Source organism: Natrix helvetica (assembly GCF_964273705.1).
Source record: "Natrix helvetica genome assembly, chromosome: 6".
Taxonomy (NCBI): Eukaryota; Metazoa; Chordata; class Lepidosauria; order Squamata; family Natricidae; genus Natrix; species Natrix helvetica.
Window position 1 is genome coordinate 14,095,300 of NC_138553.1, and position 20,724 is coordinate 14,116,023.

At 39.2% G+C, this 20,724-nt stretch overlaps 1 protein-coding gene and 1 long non-coding RNA gene across 4 annotated transcripts in view; one reads left to right on the plus strand and one right to left on the minus strand.

Annotated features, from left to right (window-relative positions):
- The window catches only part of LOC309394300, a 205,996-nt gene that overhangs the window by 175,137 nt on the left and 10,135 nt on the right, over positions 1–20,724 (plus strand). For 2 of the 3 annotated variants that reach the window (XR_014175718.1, XR_014175720.1), the window contains one exon: positions 226–1,175. The exons of the other annotated variant lie outside the window; for it this stretch is intronic. This is a non-coding gene — a long non-coding RNA (uncharacterized lncRNA). Of the gene's footprint in view, positions 1–225; positions 1,176–20,724 lie in introns of those variants that run through there. 3 annotated transcript variants of the gene reach the window in all.
- The window catches only part of CACNA1C (calcium voltage-gated channel subunit alpha1 C), a 547,747-nt gene that overhangs the window by 57,149 nt on the left and 469,874 nt on the right, over positions 1–20,724 (minus strand). The window contains exons 30-31 of the mRNA XM_081957273.1: positions 7,938–8,021; positions 7,263–7,346 (exon numbers count right to left, since the gene is read on the minus strand). Of these exons, the coding sequence (XP_081813399.1) occupies positions 7,263–7,346; positions 7,938–8,021 (168 nt within the window). The remainder of the gene's footprint in view (positions 1–7,262; positions 7,347–7,937; positions 8,022–20,724) is intronic.

Genomic DNA, 20,724 nt, shown 5'->3' on the forward strand with positions numbered 1-20,724 from the left:
TAAGGAAGAAGGGTTAACAACACACTAGAGTTTTTTTCAATAGATTCTTAGATTTGAATTCTGAAGTTTTATTATTTTTAAATTTATTTTTATTTTTTTCTATTCTGTATTTTATTGCACCTTAACCACTGAGCACTTAAATAAGATAAAGATTTCAGTCATTTTATTGATTAGGATATATTATTCACTGTTAAACTTAAAAATTCCTTTTTAATTATGTTACAGCCTGGCCATGAATGCAGCATGAGTGCATGAGAGCGTCTACTGAATAGGAGAAAGCCATTATACTGCCTTCAGATGACATTTAAAGACAAATCATCAATCAATGGCTTGCAACTAGTCCTCTTTTGGGAAAGAAGCTCACTGGACATCTTAATGGCTGATCGGAGTTGGTTCTGCTCTGTCATTCAAATACATGTTACTATTCAGTGGATTATACATTTGTGCAATTAGGGAAGCATCGTTGTTGTCAAGCAAAAAGCAAAGACAATTTGGACAGCATATGAGCTGGTCTTTTACTGCTCTAATGTCAGAGGTTGAGGACAACAACCTATAACCAAAGCACATTCTGGTATTATCCAGCAATGAGTGCATAACCAAGCAGACATACTGTATAAACCCTTAATTAATCAATAATCAGATGCAAAAAAATAAAATGAAACCAAAGGCTAAAAAAATCAAGAGGTATCTAAACATTAGGAATCTAAGCATGTGAATTTGTGTGACATTTTTGAGAAATAACATCAGAACTACCTACTTCCAAGTAAAGTTTCATAGGTTGGATTTAAATCTTGTATTCAGGGCCTTGGAAGGAAGTTAACAACCTTGTAAACATCTTAACTTAGAAGAAACTACCATGGCTTCTTGGGTAAAATTTGGTTTCCAATTGTTGCAAAGGGTAAATGAGAAGACACATCCTATAGTGATTTCTACCCTACACTCAGAGACCTACACCAGGGGTGTCAAACTTGATTTCATTGAGGGCCGCAACAGGGTTGTGTTTGACCTCAGAGGGCCTGTGGTGGGTGTGGCTAGGGTGAGTGTGGCCAGCTCGATGTCACTCATGTCGGGGGCGTCTTTGGTGACTTGACCGCTCTGCCAGTGAAAACAGGCTCCCAAGTTCCATTTCCGGCTGTGATGGCCTCCTGCAACCATCTGCCAGTGAAACAGAGCTCGGGAGGGTCGCACGCAACCCTGACAAGCTCCGTTTTCAGCTGCGACGGCCTCCTGCAAGCCTCTGCCAAGAAAATGGAGCTTAGGAGAGCCATGTCTGGCCGTTTTCCCTGCCAGAGGCACCGCGGGCCAGTCCTTCACTGTTTCCAGGGCGGCCCTGCAGGCCATATCTAAGCACCCTGTGGGCTGGATCCGGCCCTTGAATTTGACACCCCTGACCTACACCTTAAAAAAGTGGCTCACAACTAATATTGGATTTGTTTTTGTGGAAATCCAGTGATTTCAGTGGAAATTTGTGACAATACAGTTCATTTGAAATGAATGTAGCTGAAGAGTAGTTTCATGTGTTCATAATTTATATTCATGCACTAAACATGCACATGCAGTACATGCACATCCACTCTAATGCAAGAGAATTACATGCCAAGCATGTTAGACATCTAAACAATTACAAATGCATCCCCATACAAGCTCAATTATACTTTTAAGGCTTGTGCACACATTGTCCACCCAAAGTGGATGTCATCTGCCCTGTGGAAACTAGTTTCCCCAATGAAGTCTCACTTACCTCTAGTGAATTAGCTCTAGCTCATCTTAGAGCTAGCGTGCTGCTCCCTAAAGGTAAGCAAAGCAGTTTAACAAGGAGTAAATTTAATGTGTGCACAAGCCCTAAGGGATACGCCTGCATTCAGATATACAAACAAGTGAGTGTTAAATGATTTAGACTATTTGAAATATCCTCCAAAGTGAAACAGATAAAAAGGAAGTAAACAGATAAAGAAATATACACGTTGACTTATTTTACACACACACACACACAAGATTAGATTCTAGCCCTATTGAATTATGATAAAATATATTTGCAGAACCATTCCTATATACCAGTACTGTACATGATCTGTTCTATAGTCTAATTATACTACAGACTGAAATCTCAGCATATCACAAATACAGATTGTCAAGGTTTTTTTTTTAATTACTAGGAAATTCCTTGTTTCATAAAGAAAAATTCCAGGGTTTTCCAATTTTTTTCTAGACTTCTTTTTCCCCAATGCTAGATTTATAATGCTTATTTTTTACCCAAAGCAGCAGCATGCCACAAACGGATTTAATTTATATTTGTTCTTTTTTTCAGTTTTGCAAGTTAATACTTTTGTTTTGTACGGTATTCAGTTTAATCTAAATTCAAAAAAATCAGGATAAACATTCATATTGAAATCCATAGTGAAAGGTGTAATTTCACATAATACAAATCTAAAAGACTATTTTTTTTTAAAAAAATTACTCCTTCTGTGTATATTTTAATCTAAAAGACACAAATGAATTTTGACCCTGTGTTGCATAATTAATTAATGAATTAATACTAATTCATAGTGTTACCTGGAGAAAGATGTGCAGTGCAGCTGTTGAAGGGTAACAAAAGGGAATGTCTTTCAAGAACCCTTTATTAGAAATGCTTCCAAAAAGGATTGCTCCAGATGCAACTCTGAATGGAGCACTAAGCGCTTCATTAGTATGCCTTGCCAATCCAACAATGGATTATGTGTGTGTGTGTTGGGATGGGGGTCCGCTCTCACAGAGAGGGACTCCTCCGGGTACCATCCGCTAAGCAATGCGGGCGGGTGGTGCCCAGGAGTAGGGCCTTCTCTGATGGGCCCAACCCTCTGGAACGACCTCCCCCCCGATATTAGAACTACTGTTGATCTCCGCTCCTTCCGTAAGAAACTCAAGACCCACTTGTTCAAATTAGCTGGCCTGGCCCAATTGTAATTGTAATCAGAAATATAGTATAATCTAATCCTGACCTTCCTGGATGGCATTTTAAATTTTTAAATTTTGGGGTTTTTAAATTGGTTTTAATTGGAGCTATTTTAACTATCGTTAGTTTGGTTATTGTACGGACTGTGTGTTTAAGTTGGTTTGTCTGGGTTTTGTGTTTTGCCTTGTTGTTCTATTGTATATTTATTGTCTGTACACCGCCCCGAGTCCCTTCGGGGAGAGGGGGCGGTTTATAAATTAAATAAACTAAACTAAACTAAACTAAATATGCTTCCAGTTACTACAAATGGAGATTATAACACTGGAAATTTTTCCACAGTGGATGTAGATACAGGAGAAAAATGATCCAGATTGCATGCCATAACAGCTAGAAATTATAGTCCAACAGTTAGAGGGCAACAGGTTGGGGAAGGCTGTTATATAAAAGGTATTTCTGAATTATATAGATTTTTTTAAAAAAATAACTCTCAGGAATTGACTTATTATTTCTAAGGAAGAACAGAGCATATTTGTTTTAGAAGACACTTTCTACTGCTTTCTAGTATTGGAAAATTGTAATCTTTTGCACATGTTTCCCCCCTTTTTTATCATGGAGATAGTAAAATTCTCACATTCAGATCTTGATTTTTTTTTATCTGGTTTTTTGGAACTTTGAGCTATAGATAATTCAGTTTTGTTCATATGTTTCCTAATTAGCAGTCTCAGCAAAACCTTTCTGCTTGATCACTTGGTAGCAAACTGCCAATAATTACAGGAACAAATTGTCACCAGTTTTAATAACTTTTGTGTTTTTGACCTGCAGTGTTTCAAAGGACGTATAACTATACTGATATATTTTAGTTTAGATTTCATGTTGAAGGTTCTGAATGGTATACTTACTTATCTTTACATGTTTTGTTCATTTTGTTTTACATTTTTGAAGCTGATTGGGAAATCAGAAAGTTGTAAATAGACTGGAATCAGGAGGAGATGGAAAGCTGCATTTCTTCATTTTCATATTGTTATACTAAGAATTGAGTATAGTTCTGCACATATGGCAAAAATAAGACATTGCTATGGCTAGATCTTCATATAAGGTTCAATAAATGAATTTGAGATGAGAATAATAATTTAAGCTTTATGATGAATTGAAAACCAATTGTAGGTTTATTCCTTTTTTTCTGAACACGCTTTCTACTAATTCAGGATAGTTTTCAGATAGTCATAAATAATCCCTTTTTATACTCCTCATCAAAGCTCTGCTTTTAGCTTACTCAAATTTGCTGTAGTTTTGTGATTTTTTTTCCTACAGTAATATTTCTTAAAATGCATTAGATAGAACATCATGTTTCCTGAATAACTCCAAATCCAAAATAAGTATTTTATGGAGTTTGGATCCATTCAGTTTAACTAGTCATAGACGTTCTCTATTCATGAATAAAGAAGAAAATTTGGCAGATTTCTTCTCAGTCATCACACTGAAACTATTTGCAAAAAAGACTAATAACTTAAAAGTAAGCTATTAAGAATATAAGTTTTAAGTTAAAAGACCCTGACAACTATTATCCTTCAATGTAGATTTGAAAGATCATTCTAGTACTGAAATATTCCAAGACCAAATATTGAAATAGGCTGAAAGTTACACTATTTTAAAGACTTTTTTTCGCTCTATCACTTGAGGTAATATATTGTGATATATATATATATATATATATATATATATATATATATATATATATATATATATATATATATATATATATATATATATATATATATATATATATATATATATATATATATATATATTCATATATCCCATTAAGATTTGTAATTGATGTATTAAATGTAAGGGAATTTAAAAAAATAACATATTTATTTATCCCCTGTTTTTTAAAGATAAAATATCAAAGATGCATCTTTTTCAAAATTGTTAAAAACTTTTAAGAAGTATTTTCTTCCACTATAATGAAATGGAATTTCGACTGAAAAACACTTTAATGCATTCACACATGTGCACATATACATATATACACACTTGTGCGACCCCCCCCCCCCGATTATGTACATCTGACTTTTTTACCCTTTGCCTTCTGCTTTTCTGGTGATTAAATGCCTTTCAGTCAAATTGTCTCTGCATGGGAGAGTCCGCACAGTGTTCCTATCTAATGCATCCATCACCTTTCATGACAAAGTAATTAATGCCAAGAAAGGCTCATTTTATACAAACCTGTTACTTTTGCAACAATTTTTAGAGATCAGTTACAGACTAATTTATTTAGTTAGTACAGGCTTATCATATGCTATCTGATTTTGGAATCAAGTAAAAAACTAATATCGTGTAGTCTATTCAGAAATGTTCCTTTTCTTCTTCCCTCCACCCACCATTTCAGCTTGTGCAGAACAAGCCAGCATATAGGCACACAAGACAGGCTCACAAACCATGAGCAAAGCAAAACTTTCATGGTAAGAACGACAAAAGGAATGCTGCAATTAGTAAGTGAAGAGGGAACTTTTTCAATTTGTTCTGCAAAAAACAATGCCTATTTGTTGGGTGGCTGGGTGGACGGCCACAGACAGGATTATTTTTGAAGGCACAAATTGATAATAAAGGGCCATCCAGTTTCTTATTCTATAGGAATATGTGCAATATGACTTCAAACATTTCAGAACAAACTCCCATCTTTAATTGATTGCAAATTATCAGTGCATCAGATATGCAAAAAAGTTAGAAGAAATTCAAAATGAACAGCTTAATAAGAAATGTTAGAATTAAAGCAAAGATTAAAAGAGAAACTTCAAACATGCCAGGTAATAAAAAGACATATGCAAATATTTTAGGGCCTGTATAGTAGAAGGGTATTCTTTAGAGGTGAAGTGGAACAAATATTAATGTCATCTGCACTTCAACATTACTTGGTACTGGGAAGTCAACTTTTCTGCTCTATAAATAACTGTTTAACATAATCAATCTCTGCTGTTCCATATTTAACTAAACTTAATTAAATATATTAGTGTACTGTACTAATATTTAGAAAATATACTCAACACTCCTAGAGATCCATATACATCCTTCCCTCATGTTTTTGAGAAATTCTTAAAAGGTAGTTTTATTTTACTGGTACTTCAATCCTAGTTAGGATTATCGGTATATACATCGAGGCCATTTATTTTTTGTTTCATTGTTTTTTAAAATAATTTAATTGATTCCTATTGCTTATTTATATTACAACCTGTAACTTGCCCATAGCCTGTTGTTTTGGGTGGGCTATATTAACCTGCAGTCAATCAATCACTGTCACATTTCACATATTTTCCTGCTGAATAATGTGGCTGTCCTACAGAGAATGGAACGTATATGTGATTAATCTAACTTATCTGATCTTAGGTCCAAAGTAGAATTTTATCTGGAATGGGAATTAGCTCCGTAGAATTTACTGAATATTCTGAAATTGTAAATAATATTGGGGTGATGTTATAATTAAATAATGGATTTTGCCAAACATAATTCCCTCAATTTATGATAATGAATGATATTTCTTTTCATCACTCTAGCTGCAGCTGGTCAAGATCCCTGTAGATACCCAAACTGAAGCTATGCCAAATAGTGAATAATTCACACAGATAACGTTCGCAGTGCCAACATATACTTTGAGTCAGAATTTAACTGGTATTAATGGGTTTTTTTTAAAAAAATTAGAGTCATTCCTCCTCATGAAGTTTTTTTCCATAAATAATTGGGAGACAAATAATATAATTTCATTTAGTGTGTAATATGTTATTATAGATGTTAGCTTAGTTGTTAAGTCTTGTGGATTCAAGATTGAAGAAAAGAACTTGGAAAAATAAAGATCTTTGCAGTTGTTTTTCCATATTTGGTTCCAACTATTCCACCTCGAAAGAGTTGCCCTATAATTCTTTGTGAAGTGGCAAGTACTTCATTGCCCTAGGAAATTTAACATAATTTTGGAAAATCAGTCTTGACTATTTCTACAACTTCCCAGGACGGAAGCTTGCTTATTGTGCATTCACTCCACAAACTTTTCATAGATTTTTTTTTCTACTATACAGTTTTTTATTCATGCCAGGCTGATTATGAGGGAAAGAAAATGATGCAACAGTCAGAAAATCTTCAAAGTTGTTCTAAAACATAAATAAACAAGCATAAACAGAAACGGAAGAAAATAAGCAATCCTTAAAAAAACAATCTTTAAATAAAAAGGGAGGGAGAAAGAAGGGAAGAGAGTAAAAAAAGAAGAGATTAAAAAACCCAGAAAAGACAAATGAATATTAAGAGCAGGCACATTCATGGACAGACGCCAGCTACTTACGGTCACCTCGGTGATTGCTATATCAACAATGCTACCCACAACAATCAAGGCGTCAAATGTATTCCATGCATCACAGAAATAGTGCTGCATGTGTCAGGGAAACCAAAAAAAAAAAGGGGGGGGGGAAAGAAAGAAAAAAAGAAGAAAAAGAAGAAAACAAACAAGAGAAAGAAGGAAAAAGGGTATAAAAAAACCCAAAGAAAAACCAAAACAAACAAACAAACAAATAAATAAAGCATGAAAGAGGGAGAGAAGAGAAAAAAATAAGGAAAGAAAGAGGTTATGTGGGCATAGTAAAAACTCTCTTACCACTCTACATACTGGTTGCTCATACCTCTGTAACATGATGGAGGGTATCAATAAAAAGCCTGGTTAGTTAGAAAGTTACACTCAAACATGCCTGGTTTGGTTTGGTTTCACCTTTTGGGGAGGGAAAAAAGCACACATACCCCAAACTCTGTGCGCCTTCACCAGCCACAGTTGTGACCAGTGAAAAGAAAGGAGGTCTTCAACCCTCCTCCTTTTTTCCCCCCCTGGGAGAAGGACGACGGCAAGGTCAATAAAAGCATGACTAGAGGGAAGAAAACATAAACCAGAAAAAAAGAGAAGATAACAAGTAAAGAAGAAGAGAAGGAGGATTTGGTGGCATCCTAAGGAGGGTAGAGTTATACTCACATTAGTTTCACTGAGAATGACGTCTATAATGCTGCCAATTACGATGAGGAAGTCAAAAATATTCCAAGGATCACTAAAGTAACCCTACATAAGGGAGGGGCAGGCAGGATGGGGATTAAAAAGGAATGTTAGACAGACAGAAACAGTTCAGAATTGGCATTAGAATCACTGCCCTGATAATGCCAGGGGCTGTAGAAGAGCAGCTAGGATCAGGTGTTTCCATATAAGCACATAAGTTGGCATTACTCAAACATGTAATCCCATTGAAAGCAAAGGGATCAAATGCTCATGTAAGGACTACCTGTGTGTATGCAAATTGGGGTTAGATTAATTCTGACTAAGGTGAAGGAGTCCTGCCTTTACTATTTTGTATTTTCTTTTGGTCTTTTTAAGTGATATACCACTGATTTGTGGGCAGTTCATTAGAGAGTAGCACTAGCAGGAAACAAATTGTTCCCACAGCTGTATTCTAAAAGGTTTTCTAGAGCCTAAAACAGAGCATTCTTTATATTCTGAAATAATAATCTCATAATGGCCATTGGTTGCATTGTGCTCAGAATCAATTAAACTACTGTGTTTCCCCGAAAATAAGACAGGGTCTTATTTGCTTTTGACCCCCGAAATAAGCGCTTGGCCTTATTTTCAGGGAGGTCTTATCATTTTTGAGGGGCAGGAGGTGGCGAGCATGGTCACCTCATGGCTACTGCTGTGTTGCAATATTTTCAGAGGAGGGCTTATTTTAGCACATGCACTCAAAAGCTCGATTGGGCTTATTATCCGGGAGGTCTTATTTTCAGGGAAATGGTATAACTGACATAAATGACATAGCTGTCTTTGATATATCCTGGAGACAGAGGAGGATTATGTAGAAAAGAACTTTCTTGATTATGAAGAAGTGGATCTTTACCAACAGTTTACATGGCTTCAAGGCCTACTGAATTCAAGTTTCTCCTTTTATACGGACAATAACAGTTGTCCTCTTTCATCCATATACTGTCATATTTAATTTATCCATTACTGTAGCATTAGATCCACTTTGATATTAAAAATGGACTGGGTAAGGTAGGATTTAAACTAAAAGTGCTGTCTTATAAATCCTAAGGTGGAATTTACTCTGTTTTTAAATTTAAAAACTTGGGTAAATTTCCAAGTATTTCCAAGTATTTTGCAAGACTTGCAAAAATTCCTTTTCACAAATTTATATTCTAAAATCCTCTCCCCACTTTTCTCTTATCCTATTAAATAGTGCCTATGCTGGTTTCCTGGTTGTTTACTATTTTGTGCTAATCTGATTTCACTGTTTCTCCAGCTGTGATCAATTTTCAAAGAAACCAAACACAAGTGGCACAGGAGATGTTGTTCTTAGTACAGGAAGCTACAGGTCATGGGTGAAATGTGAGCCTGAATTCCCAGGATTTTTTAAAGGGAAAAAAAAAAAGGGGGGGGAGGAAAATGGGAAAAGCAATTAGTTCCAACACTGGCGAAAAACCAGGTTTAGAAATGTTAAGAGGAAAGTAGTTAGAATTCACAGCTAGGCTAGACTCTGAATAAAATCGGGTAGTTAGATTGCAATCCAACTAAACATCCCTGGAATGCAAATCTTTCTAATTTTTACTCCTCAACAGTTGGAGGAACTGTTAAGAGAATTTTGTGGGGAGAAAGTAAAAGAGAGGGTGAAATTAGAAAGAAGCAAAATGCATTTTTGAAACATACATAAGAAAAATTTCCAGGCAAACTTTGAAACATGGGCTAGTTTGAATTCAGCATTTTAATTATGGAGGAATAATTTTCTATTTATTAGCCCATTAAAATAGAACTGGGTGCATTAGGAATGGAAAAAAGCGTCAGCAGAAGATACATCATTCAATATTCTGCCTATAAATTTAGAGGTAAATGTTAAAATTAGTGCCGATGGTCGCCAGGATCTCTAGGAGCTAGATCAACCTGGAATAAATATGGAATTAGACATTTACATAAAAAGAAGATTAAAAGGCACAGAGATTTTGAGTAATAACATAATACAAACATTCAGTGCATACAAGAGCTTCATGTCCTTTGAACAGATGAAAGTTTTGAAAACTCAACCAAACCTGTTTCAATGAAATCAGAGTGGGTAGCCATATTTTTGGACACTAAACCATGAACAGAATGTATACTTTTCTAGCATATTTCAAATGATTCTTAAGGGCCAAATTAGATGTGATTTAAAATAAATGTCTTGTTTTATTTTAAAATCAAACATCCATTGCAGTGTTAAGAATCCAGATTGAGATTAGAACAGTTAATTCTCTTTTCCTATTCATGCTATGTAAGTAAAAAGCTCCCATTGTGAATAGTAGAGTCAATGGACATATAATTTCAGCTGGTTTAACTACCACTTCCCTTGTGTCTTTGACTCAATCTGGATTTCCTCCTCCTCCTCCTCTCAGTTCTAGCTATTTCTAATTAGCAATATCCATGACAGATCTATTTAGTTTATCTCTCAAAACAACTGTATATACTAACTTTTAGACACTGCTAGGAAAAATATTTGTATCACGCTATTGATGTTGGATCAGGGTTATCATACAGTGATTGGCAAGAAAAAAGTCACTGTTGTACCAAATATGAACTATTTATATTTAGATAAAGGAAGAAGGATTTTAAAAATAGCTTTAGTATGGTGTGAGAGACTGAGGCTATTCCCACTAAATATTTTAGAATTCATGGCCATCCACATATGCCTTTTAATCTTCTGAGTTTGGCTGTTGGCTAGGGAGATAAGCTTTGTTTGCCTCCAAGCATTATTAGGGTATTAGTTTACAAAACAAAGCTTTATAATTAAAAAAAGGATAACTAAAAGCTAACCAAATTCAGAATAAAGCAGATCTTGTGATCTCAAGGGGATTTACCCGATTTTCTAACTTTACCAACTAAGATTACCAACAGTATTTTGGCTCAGTCATTTATTGAAGTAAAGGCATGAAGTTTTAAATGAACCCATTACAGTAAAGTTCTGCTCCATTAAAATATAGGCTTAAAACTCAGGAAAGAACCAGATTTATTTTGCAGAACTTAAGTTATTTTCTCAAACCAGCCTCTCTTATGCAAGAGATATCTATCACAAAACTACAGTATTCTGCGTTTATATAAGAATAAGTTTCAGCTGTTTTTTTTTTACTACATACCATTGTGTAGTCTGAGAGACATCATTAAACATGAACAAGCTGAAATAATTAAAAAAAATATTCTAATTTGATTGAAAGTCGGAACATTTAGGAATAGGGGTAGGCAAAGTTTTAATGACAAAGATTGCATAATGGTTTTGCCTGCCAAGGTTAAATAGAGCCAGGATTTTCAAATGAGTTTTATTTAACTTTTGGGAGGGGTTTTTGTTTTGCTTTTTAATGTTGACTAAGATTCTTTTCCCTCTACCTTTACCTTAAGATTCTTTTAGGGCTTACAGTGCACTTTATTTTACAATACAATACAATAGCAGAGTTGGAAGGGACCTTGGAGGTCTTCTAGTCCAACTAGGCAGGAAACCCTATACCGTTTCAGACAAATGGCTATCCAACATCTTCTTAAAGACTTCCAGTGTTGGGGCATTCACAAATTCTGGAGGCAACTTCTGTTCCACTGATTAAAGCTGTTCCACTGATTTTGTTTTAATGTTTCTCACTTCAAAGTGACTAGAAACGATGTTACTTTTAGCAAGTTGAATAGTAGCTTTGAAGAGTCCCCAAAAGGGATTTAAAGCCTGTTTGGAGCCCTGGTGCCCCATGTTGCCAAATCCTAGTACGATCAATCCTAAACTCAGCTCTCCACCTAAATTTCCAGAAAGTCTGGATTTAAAAAAGATTGCTAAGCCTTGTTGGGATAATATATTTTAAAGGTAAAGGTTCCCCTCGCACATATGTGCTAGTAGTTCCCGACTCTAGGGGGCAGTGCTCATCTCTGTTTCAAAGCCAAAGAGCCAGCGCTGTCTGTAGACATCTCTGTGGTCATGTGGCCGGCATAACTAAATGCCGAAGGGGCACGGAACCCTATAAATAATATATTTATAAACCAAGTAAATAACAGCCTCTCTATTTTGCAAAACTCTTACTATTCTTTACTATCAACTTTAGTCTACTTTTCTATTTCTTCATTATTTTACCCGTTGAAAAAAAAAGTTCTTTAAAGGAAATTTCTTTTTAAGTGTGTTTGTTTGATTTTGTGGGTGACAAATTGCTATCAACAGTCACCAAAACTCACTGGAAACCAAGAGTCTGAAACTGTTTCCTGGGCCACGTGGTTTATTTTTACATAAGAGCTTTAGAAAGGGAACAGATTATTGAAGCAATGACTCCTCAGTCTAGGAAGGAGGGGGCATTTTCCCATCAGAAAATTTGTGGTGAGTTTCTTTTTTCTCCCAAGAGAAAAAGCTAGGGAGGTTTTCACGAAAAACAAATTGATAGCATTGTTTATTTTTGCAACTGAAATGGTTAGAGTGAAACAGTTAATCTCCCACCCAATGGAAGTCCTCTTGCTTTCTTGTCAGAGGTAAGAGTTAGGTTATCATTCTGTTTAAAATTCCAGAAGAGTTCCCAGACCTCAAGTGGGAATTTCTTTATGCTACAGAATGCCCTGATTTTTTTAAAAATTCAAGAGACAGGAGGCTAGATATTTTTTTCCTCAGAAATAATAGTTTGGCTTCACTGTTAAATACAATACGTTTTTTCTAGCAAACCATTTCATAAGCAATTAAATATGAAAAAAACATCAAATGTACACAGTAGGTAGGTGGTATGGAATCTCATTTGTGCAAGGAAAAAAGCACCTGTCAAACCAGCCTTCAGTTTCCTTGCCTACTCTCAAGCTTATCCTTCATATACTCAAAGGTTTTCTTCCTCTTTCCTGCTAAATGGAGAGAATGTAAGTAGAGAGAAGTGCAAATTTCCACATATTCTATTTGTTCATGAAGTATTTCATGAACCTGTCCAGATAGCCACAGGAACCCATGAGTCATGTCTGCTTGTTGCTTATGTCAGCAAACACTACCACCTGTTAAAAGAAGCTCTCATCTAGCATCCTCCAGCATCCCTTTCTTGGCTAAATACCAAGGAATCCTTCACATCCCTATAGCCCGTTTGAAAATCAGCAGCATTAATCAATAAGGCTCTCTCTCTCTCTCTGTTTGGCTGCAGCTCACAGTGCCACAATAAAGTCCTTCTTCCCTACATCCAGTTCAGTAGTGTCCACAGGATAGGGTAGGGTCAAAATAGCAGTTGACATGGGTAAACAAGGATGGTGCTTTAATCATGATGCTGGCACCTACATCTTGTCCAATTGATCAGCAATCAACTAGTAGTAACAAACTGCAGTGCAATTAGCAGTTGAAATGACTATTTTCCTTAGGACTATTTCAATAGGAACTGGATTTACAAATTTTTCTTCTCAACCCCAACTATCTTGATCAAGACAGTTTTTCTCTCCTACAATGAGTAAGCGAAAACTGCTCTCCTGTAGGCATCAGGATGATGGGGAGAATGAACAGTTGTAAAGGCTGGTTGGCCACTGTGACAAACAAAACACTGGACTAAGATGAGCCTTGACACGATCCAGATATATATATATATTCTTATATTCTTTAAGCTGATCTTTCTCAATCAAACTATGCTTCCCACTTTTGATAGCCCCAGGCAGACTAATGTAATCAAAAGTCTGAGATACCTGAAATACTGCCTTATTCTAGTAAAATAGTTTTAAATAGTCCTAAAAAATACATTCTCTCTTTTTGTTGATATTCGTCACCGTTAGCAGTTAAATTTGTATTTTATTTCATTTTACTTCATTTGCATTTTATTTAATATTTAATGTTTTGATTTTGGAACATTAAGCATCCCAACTAAAAATATTTAAATTTGGTACATTTTTTGTTATTCCTTAAATAAGTTAGTTGAACATCCTTATCTAAGCAATTCATATTTATGTCAGGGAAAAAAATTGGAAGCAATAGTTGTACAGCATATGTGGTAACTGGCAATTATGAGGCAGCAAAAAATGGCTTCAGCCGGGTTTCGTTTCAAAGTTGGAGTGGACGTGGAGCTTTCAATGGGTGCGTTACTGGCAACGTTGACAGTACCTGGGTTTCATTCTAGCCACTGTGTATCTTGGGCTCCACTTATTAATAAAAATGTAAAGGTGGAGCCTTCCTATCATTTTTAATCTTTCTAACCCAGGCCTGAATTAATAGGGAGAGTGCTGATCACTTAATACAATGAAAATATTCCTCTGTTCCTGGTCTGCAATGTTTTGGAAACTTCCAATTTTTATTCCCAGGGTCAATGCATTCTGTTACTTTATAGAAATATATTTGATTAGTGGTGCAAAAGTTTCATCATAAATCCTTATTTATAATAAAGCCAATTAGACAGTGGCAGATAGACAGCACTCCAGCGGGTCAATGTCATTGCCTAGAGGATCATTGGTTGCCCCTTCCCCTCTTTGGAAGAACTTTATAGCTCCTGCTGCCTTAAAAAAGTTCAAAATATTCTTAAAGACCCATCTCATCCTGGGCACCCTTTTTTTGAACTATTACCATCTGGAAGGCGGTACAGGATAATAAAAGCAAGGACAAATAGGCTGCAAAACCGCTTCTATCCCAGGGCAGTAACCATATTGAATTCTATGGTATAGTGCAATATCAGGTTTTCAATTTCAATTATATAGTATGTAAAGGATGTATGTTTGTGTTTTTATTTTTACAGTTATAATGTACACTGAAAATGGCATTTAATTTCGTTGTACCATGTGCAATGACAATAAACTAAACTAAACTAAACTAAACTAAACTAAACTAAACTAAACTAAACTTGACATACTAGCTGGAACCATCATTCCATCAGCCTCGGGCCCTGGGTAAGGGTGGTGGGGTGGCGGTGGTTATGCGGGAATGTTTAGAGCCGAGGGAGTTCACTGTTCCTCAGATACCTGGGTGTGAGTCCCTTGGTGTGAGTTGGGGCCCAGGGAGGCAGTGGGGCTTGCTGATTGTATACTTGGCTCCTCGCTATGCATCAGCAGCCCTGCCCGAGCTCCTCGAGCTAATCTCAGCGACGGCAGTTGAGACTCCCAGACTTCTGGTCATGGGGGACTTCAACTTGCCGTCAACGGGAGCGGCTTCCGAGGTGGCTCGGGAGTTCATGGCTTCCATGACGGCCATGGACCTGACCCAATTAGTGCAGGGCCCCACTCACGAAGGGGGCCACACACTGGACCTCATTTTTGTATCTGAACAGTGGACGAGTGATCTGGGAATAGGGGATTTAGTTATCACGCCCCTGTCATGGTCAGACCACTCATCCCTCCGGCTGGACTTCCCTGGCGCTATCCCCCACCGCGAGGAGGCGGAACCAGACTCTATAAACTGGTACCGCCCCAGGCACCTGATGGAATCTGATAGATTCCTGACGGAGCTTGGGCCAATACCTGTAGCCTTGTCCCGCTCCCGTTCCGAGGACCTAGTGACTGCCTGGAATAGGGCGACGACTGGGGCCTTGGACCGGGTTGCGCCGTTGCGACCTCTCCTGCGGCATCGACCCACCCGGGCTCCTTGGTTCACTGAGGAGCTCAGGGTGATGAAGCACCACAGGAGACGTCTAGAGAGCAGGTGGAGATCCTCGCGCTCCGAATCTGACCGAACACAGGTAAGAGCCTATTTGCGGACTTACCTTGTGGCAATAAGAGCGGCCAAACGTAGACATTGTGCTGCTCTTATTGCGTCCGCGGATAACCGCCCTGCCGCCCTGTTTAGGGTGACTCGCTCCCTCTTATCGCAGGGGGCGCGGGAGACACCCTTACAGGGTAGAGCAGAGGAGTTTGGGGAATATCTTCAGGACAAAATCGATCAGATCCGGAGCGGGTGGACCTCCGTCAGTGGACCAGACGAGCCGCCAACAGCGAGTCTTGAGGGACCATTCTGGGAGGAGTTTGACTCTGTTGCCCCCGAGGATTTGGACAGGCTGCGTGGACGGCTGCGACCCACCACTTGTTTAACGGACCCGTGCCCCTCCTGGCTGGTACTGGCAGCCTGGGAGGTGACACGAGGCTGGCTCCTGGGCCTGGTGAGCGCCTCACTGAGTGAGGGATACTTACCAACCGCCTTGAAAGAGGCGGTGGTGAGACCCTTGCTCAAGAGGCCTGCGCTCGACCCAATGGAGCTAGCTAACTATCGTCCAGTCTCCAACCTCCCCTTTCTGGCGAAGGTTGTCGAGAATGTGGTGGCGCAGCAGCTCCCGCGACACCTAGACGAATCCGACTATCTAGACCCACGCCAGTCCGGCTTCCGACCCGGGCACAGCACTGAGACAGCCTTGGTCGCGTTGGTCGATGATCTCTGGAGGGCCAGAGATAGGGGTTGCTCCTCTATCCTGGTCCTATTAGACCTCTCGGCGGCTTTTGATACCATCGACCATGGTATCCTATTGCGCCGGTTGGAGGGGATGGGAGTCGGAGGCACCGTTTTGCGGTGGTTCGGCTCCTACCTCTCCGACCGGAAGCAATGTGTGTTGACAGGGGGGCAGAGATCGTCCCTGAGGCCACTCACTTGTGGGGTGCCACAGGGGTCGGTCCTCTCGCCTCTCCTGTTCAACGCATATGTGAAGCCGCTGGGTGAGATCATCCGTGGTTTTGGGGTTGAGTACCATCTTTACGCTGATGATACTCAGCTGTATATTTCAACCCCAAACCACCCCAACGAGGCTGTCGAAGTGATGTCCCGGTGTTTGGAAGCCGTCGGGGTCTGGATGGGGGACAACAGACTTAAACTCAACCCCTCCAAGACCGAGTGGCTGTGGTTACCGGCGCCTCGGTTCAGCCAGCTGACTCCATCGCTGGCCATAGGGGGCGAACAATTGTCCCCTGTGGAGCGGGCGCGCAATTTGGGCGTCCTCCTTGATGCCCGGCTGTCAATGGAGGACCATGTGGCAGCCGTGGCAAGGGGGGCGTTCCACCAGGTTCGCCTGGTGCGCCAATTGCGCCCCCTACTGGACCGGAGTGCCCTGCGCACGGTCACTCATGCGCTGGTGACGTCTCGCCTGGACTACTGCAATGCTCTCTACATGGGGCTTCCCTTGGGACGCGTCCGGAGACTGCAGCTAGTTCAGAACGCAGCCGCGCGGGTTATTATGGGAAGTACACGTTACTCCCACGTAACACCTCTCCTGCGTGAGCTGCACTGGCTACCTGTGGCCTTTCGGGTGCGTTTCAAGGTATTGATCACCATCTTTAAAGCGCTCCATGGCAGTGGACCTAGTTACCTGCAGGATCGCATCCTACCACACACGTCCCTGCGACCTATCCGCTCACACAGAGAGGGGCTCCTCCTGGTGCCGTCTGCTAGTCAATGCCAGCGGGCGACACCTAGGAGTAGATCCTTCTCTGTGATGGGCCCAACCCTCTGGAATGACCTCCCCCCTGACATTCGAACTACCACCGACCTCCGTTCCTTCCGGCAAAAGTTAAAGACTCACCTATTTCAATCAGCTGGCCTGGCACTTTCTTAGTTCTACCTCCCGGGGATTTATTCATTTTAATTGGGTTTGGGGTTTTAAAAAGTTTTTAATACACTATATACTATATTTAATATTTATTATTCTATGTACAGTCTTGCAACCTCCTCCACCTACGTATTTAATTATTTAACTGTTTTGTATGTATTTTATAACGTATTTTAGTGACTGTACACCGCCCCGAGTCCCTTTCGGGAGAGGGGGCGGTCTATAAATATGAATAATAAATAAATAAAATAAATAAAATAAATAAAATAAACCTTATGATATTGGCTAATTCCCTTCTGTGTTGCATTGGCTTTGAAGACCCATTTGTTTTCTTTCTTGCTGGTGTCTTGACAAGTTTTTATGTGTCATTATTATGAAGGGATTCGGTTATGCAGCCTTTTTTGGCTCAGTGACTGACATTTTCTTGATGTCTTTCACTGAGCAGGGTTCTGTTATCTCCTTTGAACAAGGTAGGAAAGTCTTTAGAGTGTCTTTCTTGGATCTCTCTCACCATCTGATCTGTGGCACCTCATTTTCCCCTACCTGCTCTGCCATCCCAGCTTAAAGATTTCCTATGAAGCCTGTAGTCTTGGCTCACTGACTAACTAGATGTGGGGAACATGTTCTGACACCTCCACGTTTTATTTTTCTCCTCATCAAAATCAGTAGCACTATGCATCTTGACAGGTGAAGAGCAGATTCTAGGATTTTGTATACAGTGCAATATTTTGAGTATCAAACCATCATTTCTGTCATACATCTGCAAATTCAGTTTGATCCTCTTTTCTTCTGACCTACAAGCCTAAATCGTAACCTGTCATGTACCCTACACTGGGCTTCTTTCCATGTCGAAATGTATGGTATAGAGGATTGCATTTATGGCTTTGCTTGGGTACCTAATTTGCACTGGTGGATGTGTTGATTGTTTCTTCCCAATATTGCATCACTGCAGCATGTATCTCATCATCTTAATCAGAGTTTTTCTTCTTTGCTGTGGTGGTAGAATGGTTAGAATGCAGTAATTCTGTTGACTGCCAATTGCCAGCACTTCGGCAGTTTGAGTCTCATTGGCTCATCCTTCCATCCTTCCGAGGTTGATAAAATGAGGACCCAGATTGTTGGGAGCAATATGCTGATTCTGTAAACCACTTCGAGAGGGTTGTAAAGTACTGTGAAGCGGTATATAAGTCTACGTGCTATTTGCCATTTTCTTTTGTGTTTTCTTTTGTACAATCTCGTCTCACTGCTTTATATTCATCTCATGTTATCTGTGCACAGTACTTGAGGCTTTCTCCTAAGTCACATTTCTTTGAATTTCTCTAATTCTTGGGTCTTCTTGTTTGGTCAGTAAATCTTGAATAGTCAGACAACAAATATATAATTTTCCACCTCGCATATTTTTGTACTGACCCACAAATATTGCTGTGAATGAACTCTGGGGGTTCCTTTGTTTCTTTATCGCTCCTTTTGAGAAAAAAAAATGATCCTGTATCTTGTCCTGATCCAATAATAGAGTTGTCAGGATTGCTTTACATATGGTCATATTTTCAAGCATTTGGCTAAATTCTCCAATTTTTGTTCCAAGCTTCTTTTCCAGAGATTTAAATAGTTGTTGTGTTGTGTTGCTGGCCTAGTTTTATTGTCTTCGAAATCCACATCAAAAAGTTCATATTATTAAAGAATATATTTTATAACTAATTCATCACATTGGGTTATATGGCTTTGGTTTCTTTTAAACCTTATGTCAGTGATGGCTAACCTTTTTCTAAAGGTGTGCCAAAACTGTGTGCACACTCACTATCGCATACATGCACATGCCCACCCACCTGTGCATGCACAAGCGACCCACCCACCTGCGCATGTGCAAGCAACCCATCCACCGTGCAAGCATGAGTGACCCCTCCATGCGTGGGGTGAATTTTCACCCTTCCTAGGCTCTGGAGGCTTTCCTAAAGCCTGGGGAGGGCAAAAATGACCTCCTTGCCCCCCAGAGGGTCTCCGGAGGTCAGAAACAGCCTGATTTCCAAATTCTGGTGGGCCTGGTAGGTCGTTTTTTCACACTCCCCAGGCTCCAGAGGCTTTCTGGCCAGCGTGTGCATGCACGCTGGAGCTGACAGGGCAATGCCTCGCATGCATTAAGAAATGGCTCCGAGTGGCACGTGTGCCATAGGTTCGCCATCACAGCTCCATGTTATATCCAGAGTCATATGATTCATTGACAGGAGTTTAAACTGATCTGAGATGTAGTGGCCATCTTGTTTTGCTAAATTCATGTCCTTTTTGTTTCCCGTGCATGAGAATCTCATTAGGCTTCTTCTGCTCAGAATGTCCCTTTTTCCATATATTAGATCGGTGTTTGTCAACCTTGGCCACTTGGCCACGCAGTGTGGGCTTCCAACTCCCAGAATTCCCCGCCCAGTTGAAGTCTACACCGCTTCAAACGGCCAAGGTTGAAAAACACCGCGATGAACAATTGATATGTAGCCTCCTGCGTGTAGTAATGTCTCCTTCTGAATTTTATTAGTTTGCACACTCTGCCTTTGCCTTTCTTTCACTGTTGTGGATTGATTCCATTCTCTTTGGAATGTATGTATGTACGCTGGCAATTTTGGTTTGTCTTTCTTGGGGTGCTTGGCATAGAGATGAGCCAGACTGCTGTTTGTCTGAACTCAGCTTTATGATTCTTCAGAGATACTTGAACTCTTTCAGAATTGTAGAATTCAAACTAAGTTATTATAAAGATCTGCTCCACATCTTTCACTTCTAAGAAAGAAACCACCATTTCATAGATTAAGATTTTAGAAGTAAAGCAATTAGCATTTCACCTTGGTTTCTTAGATCTGGCCTCTCAAATTGCTTGACCACGTCAAGCATTTCATTCACATGAAAATGCAGGTTTTTATCTCTTAGTCTCTTGTTACAGTACAGAAGTTCCTCAAAAGATGTGCTTTTGAAATGCTGAATTTTTCATCATAAAGGTCAGAAAGATTCCTCGATACCCTCAACTTGTTCTAAATGACATTGAAAGTCGAATCAATCATCAACCATACTATTTGTGAAGCATCCTATGTTCTCTAATACTTTCCTCTATCCATCCATCCTCTTTTAACATGTATACAAACCAGTGGTGGGATTCAATTTTTTTTACTACCGGTTCTGTGGGTATGGCTTGGTGGGCATGGTGTGGCTTGGTGCGCGTGGCAGAGGAAGGATACTGTAAAATTTCCATTCCCTCCACATTCCAGGGAAAGATTACTGCAAAATCACCA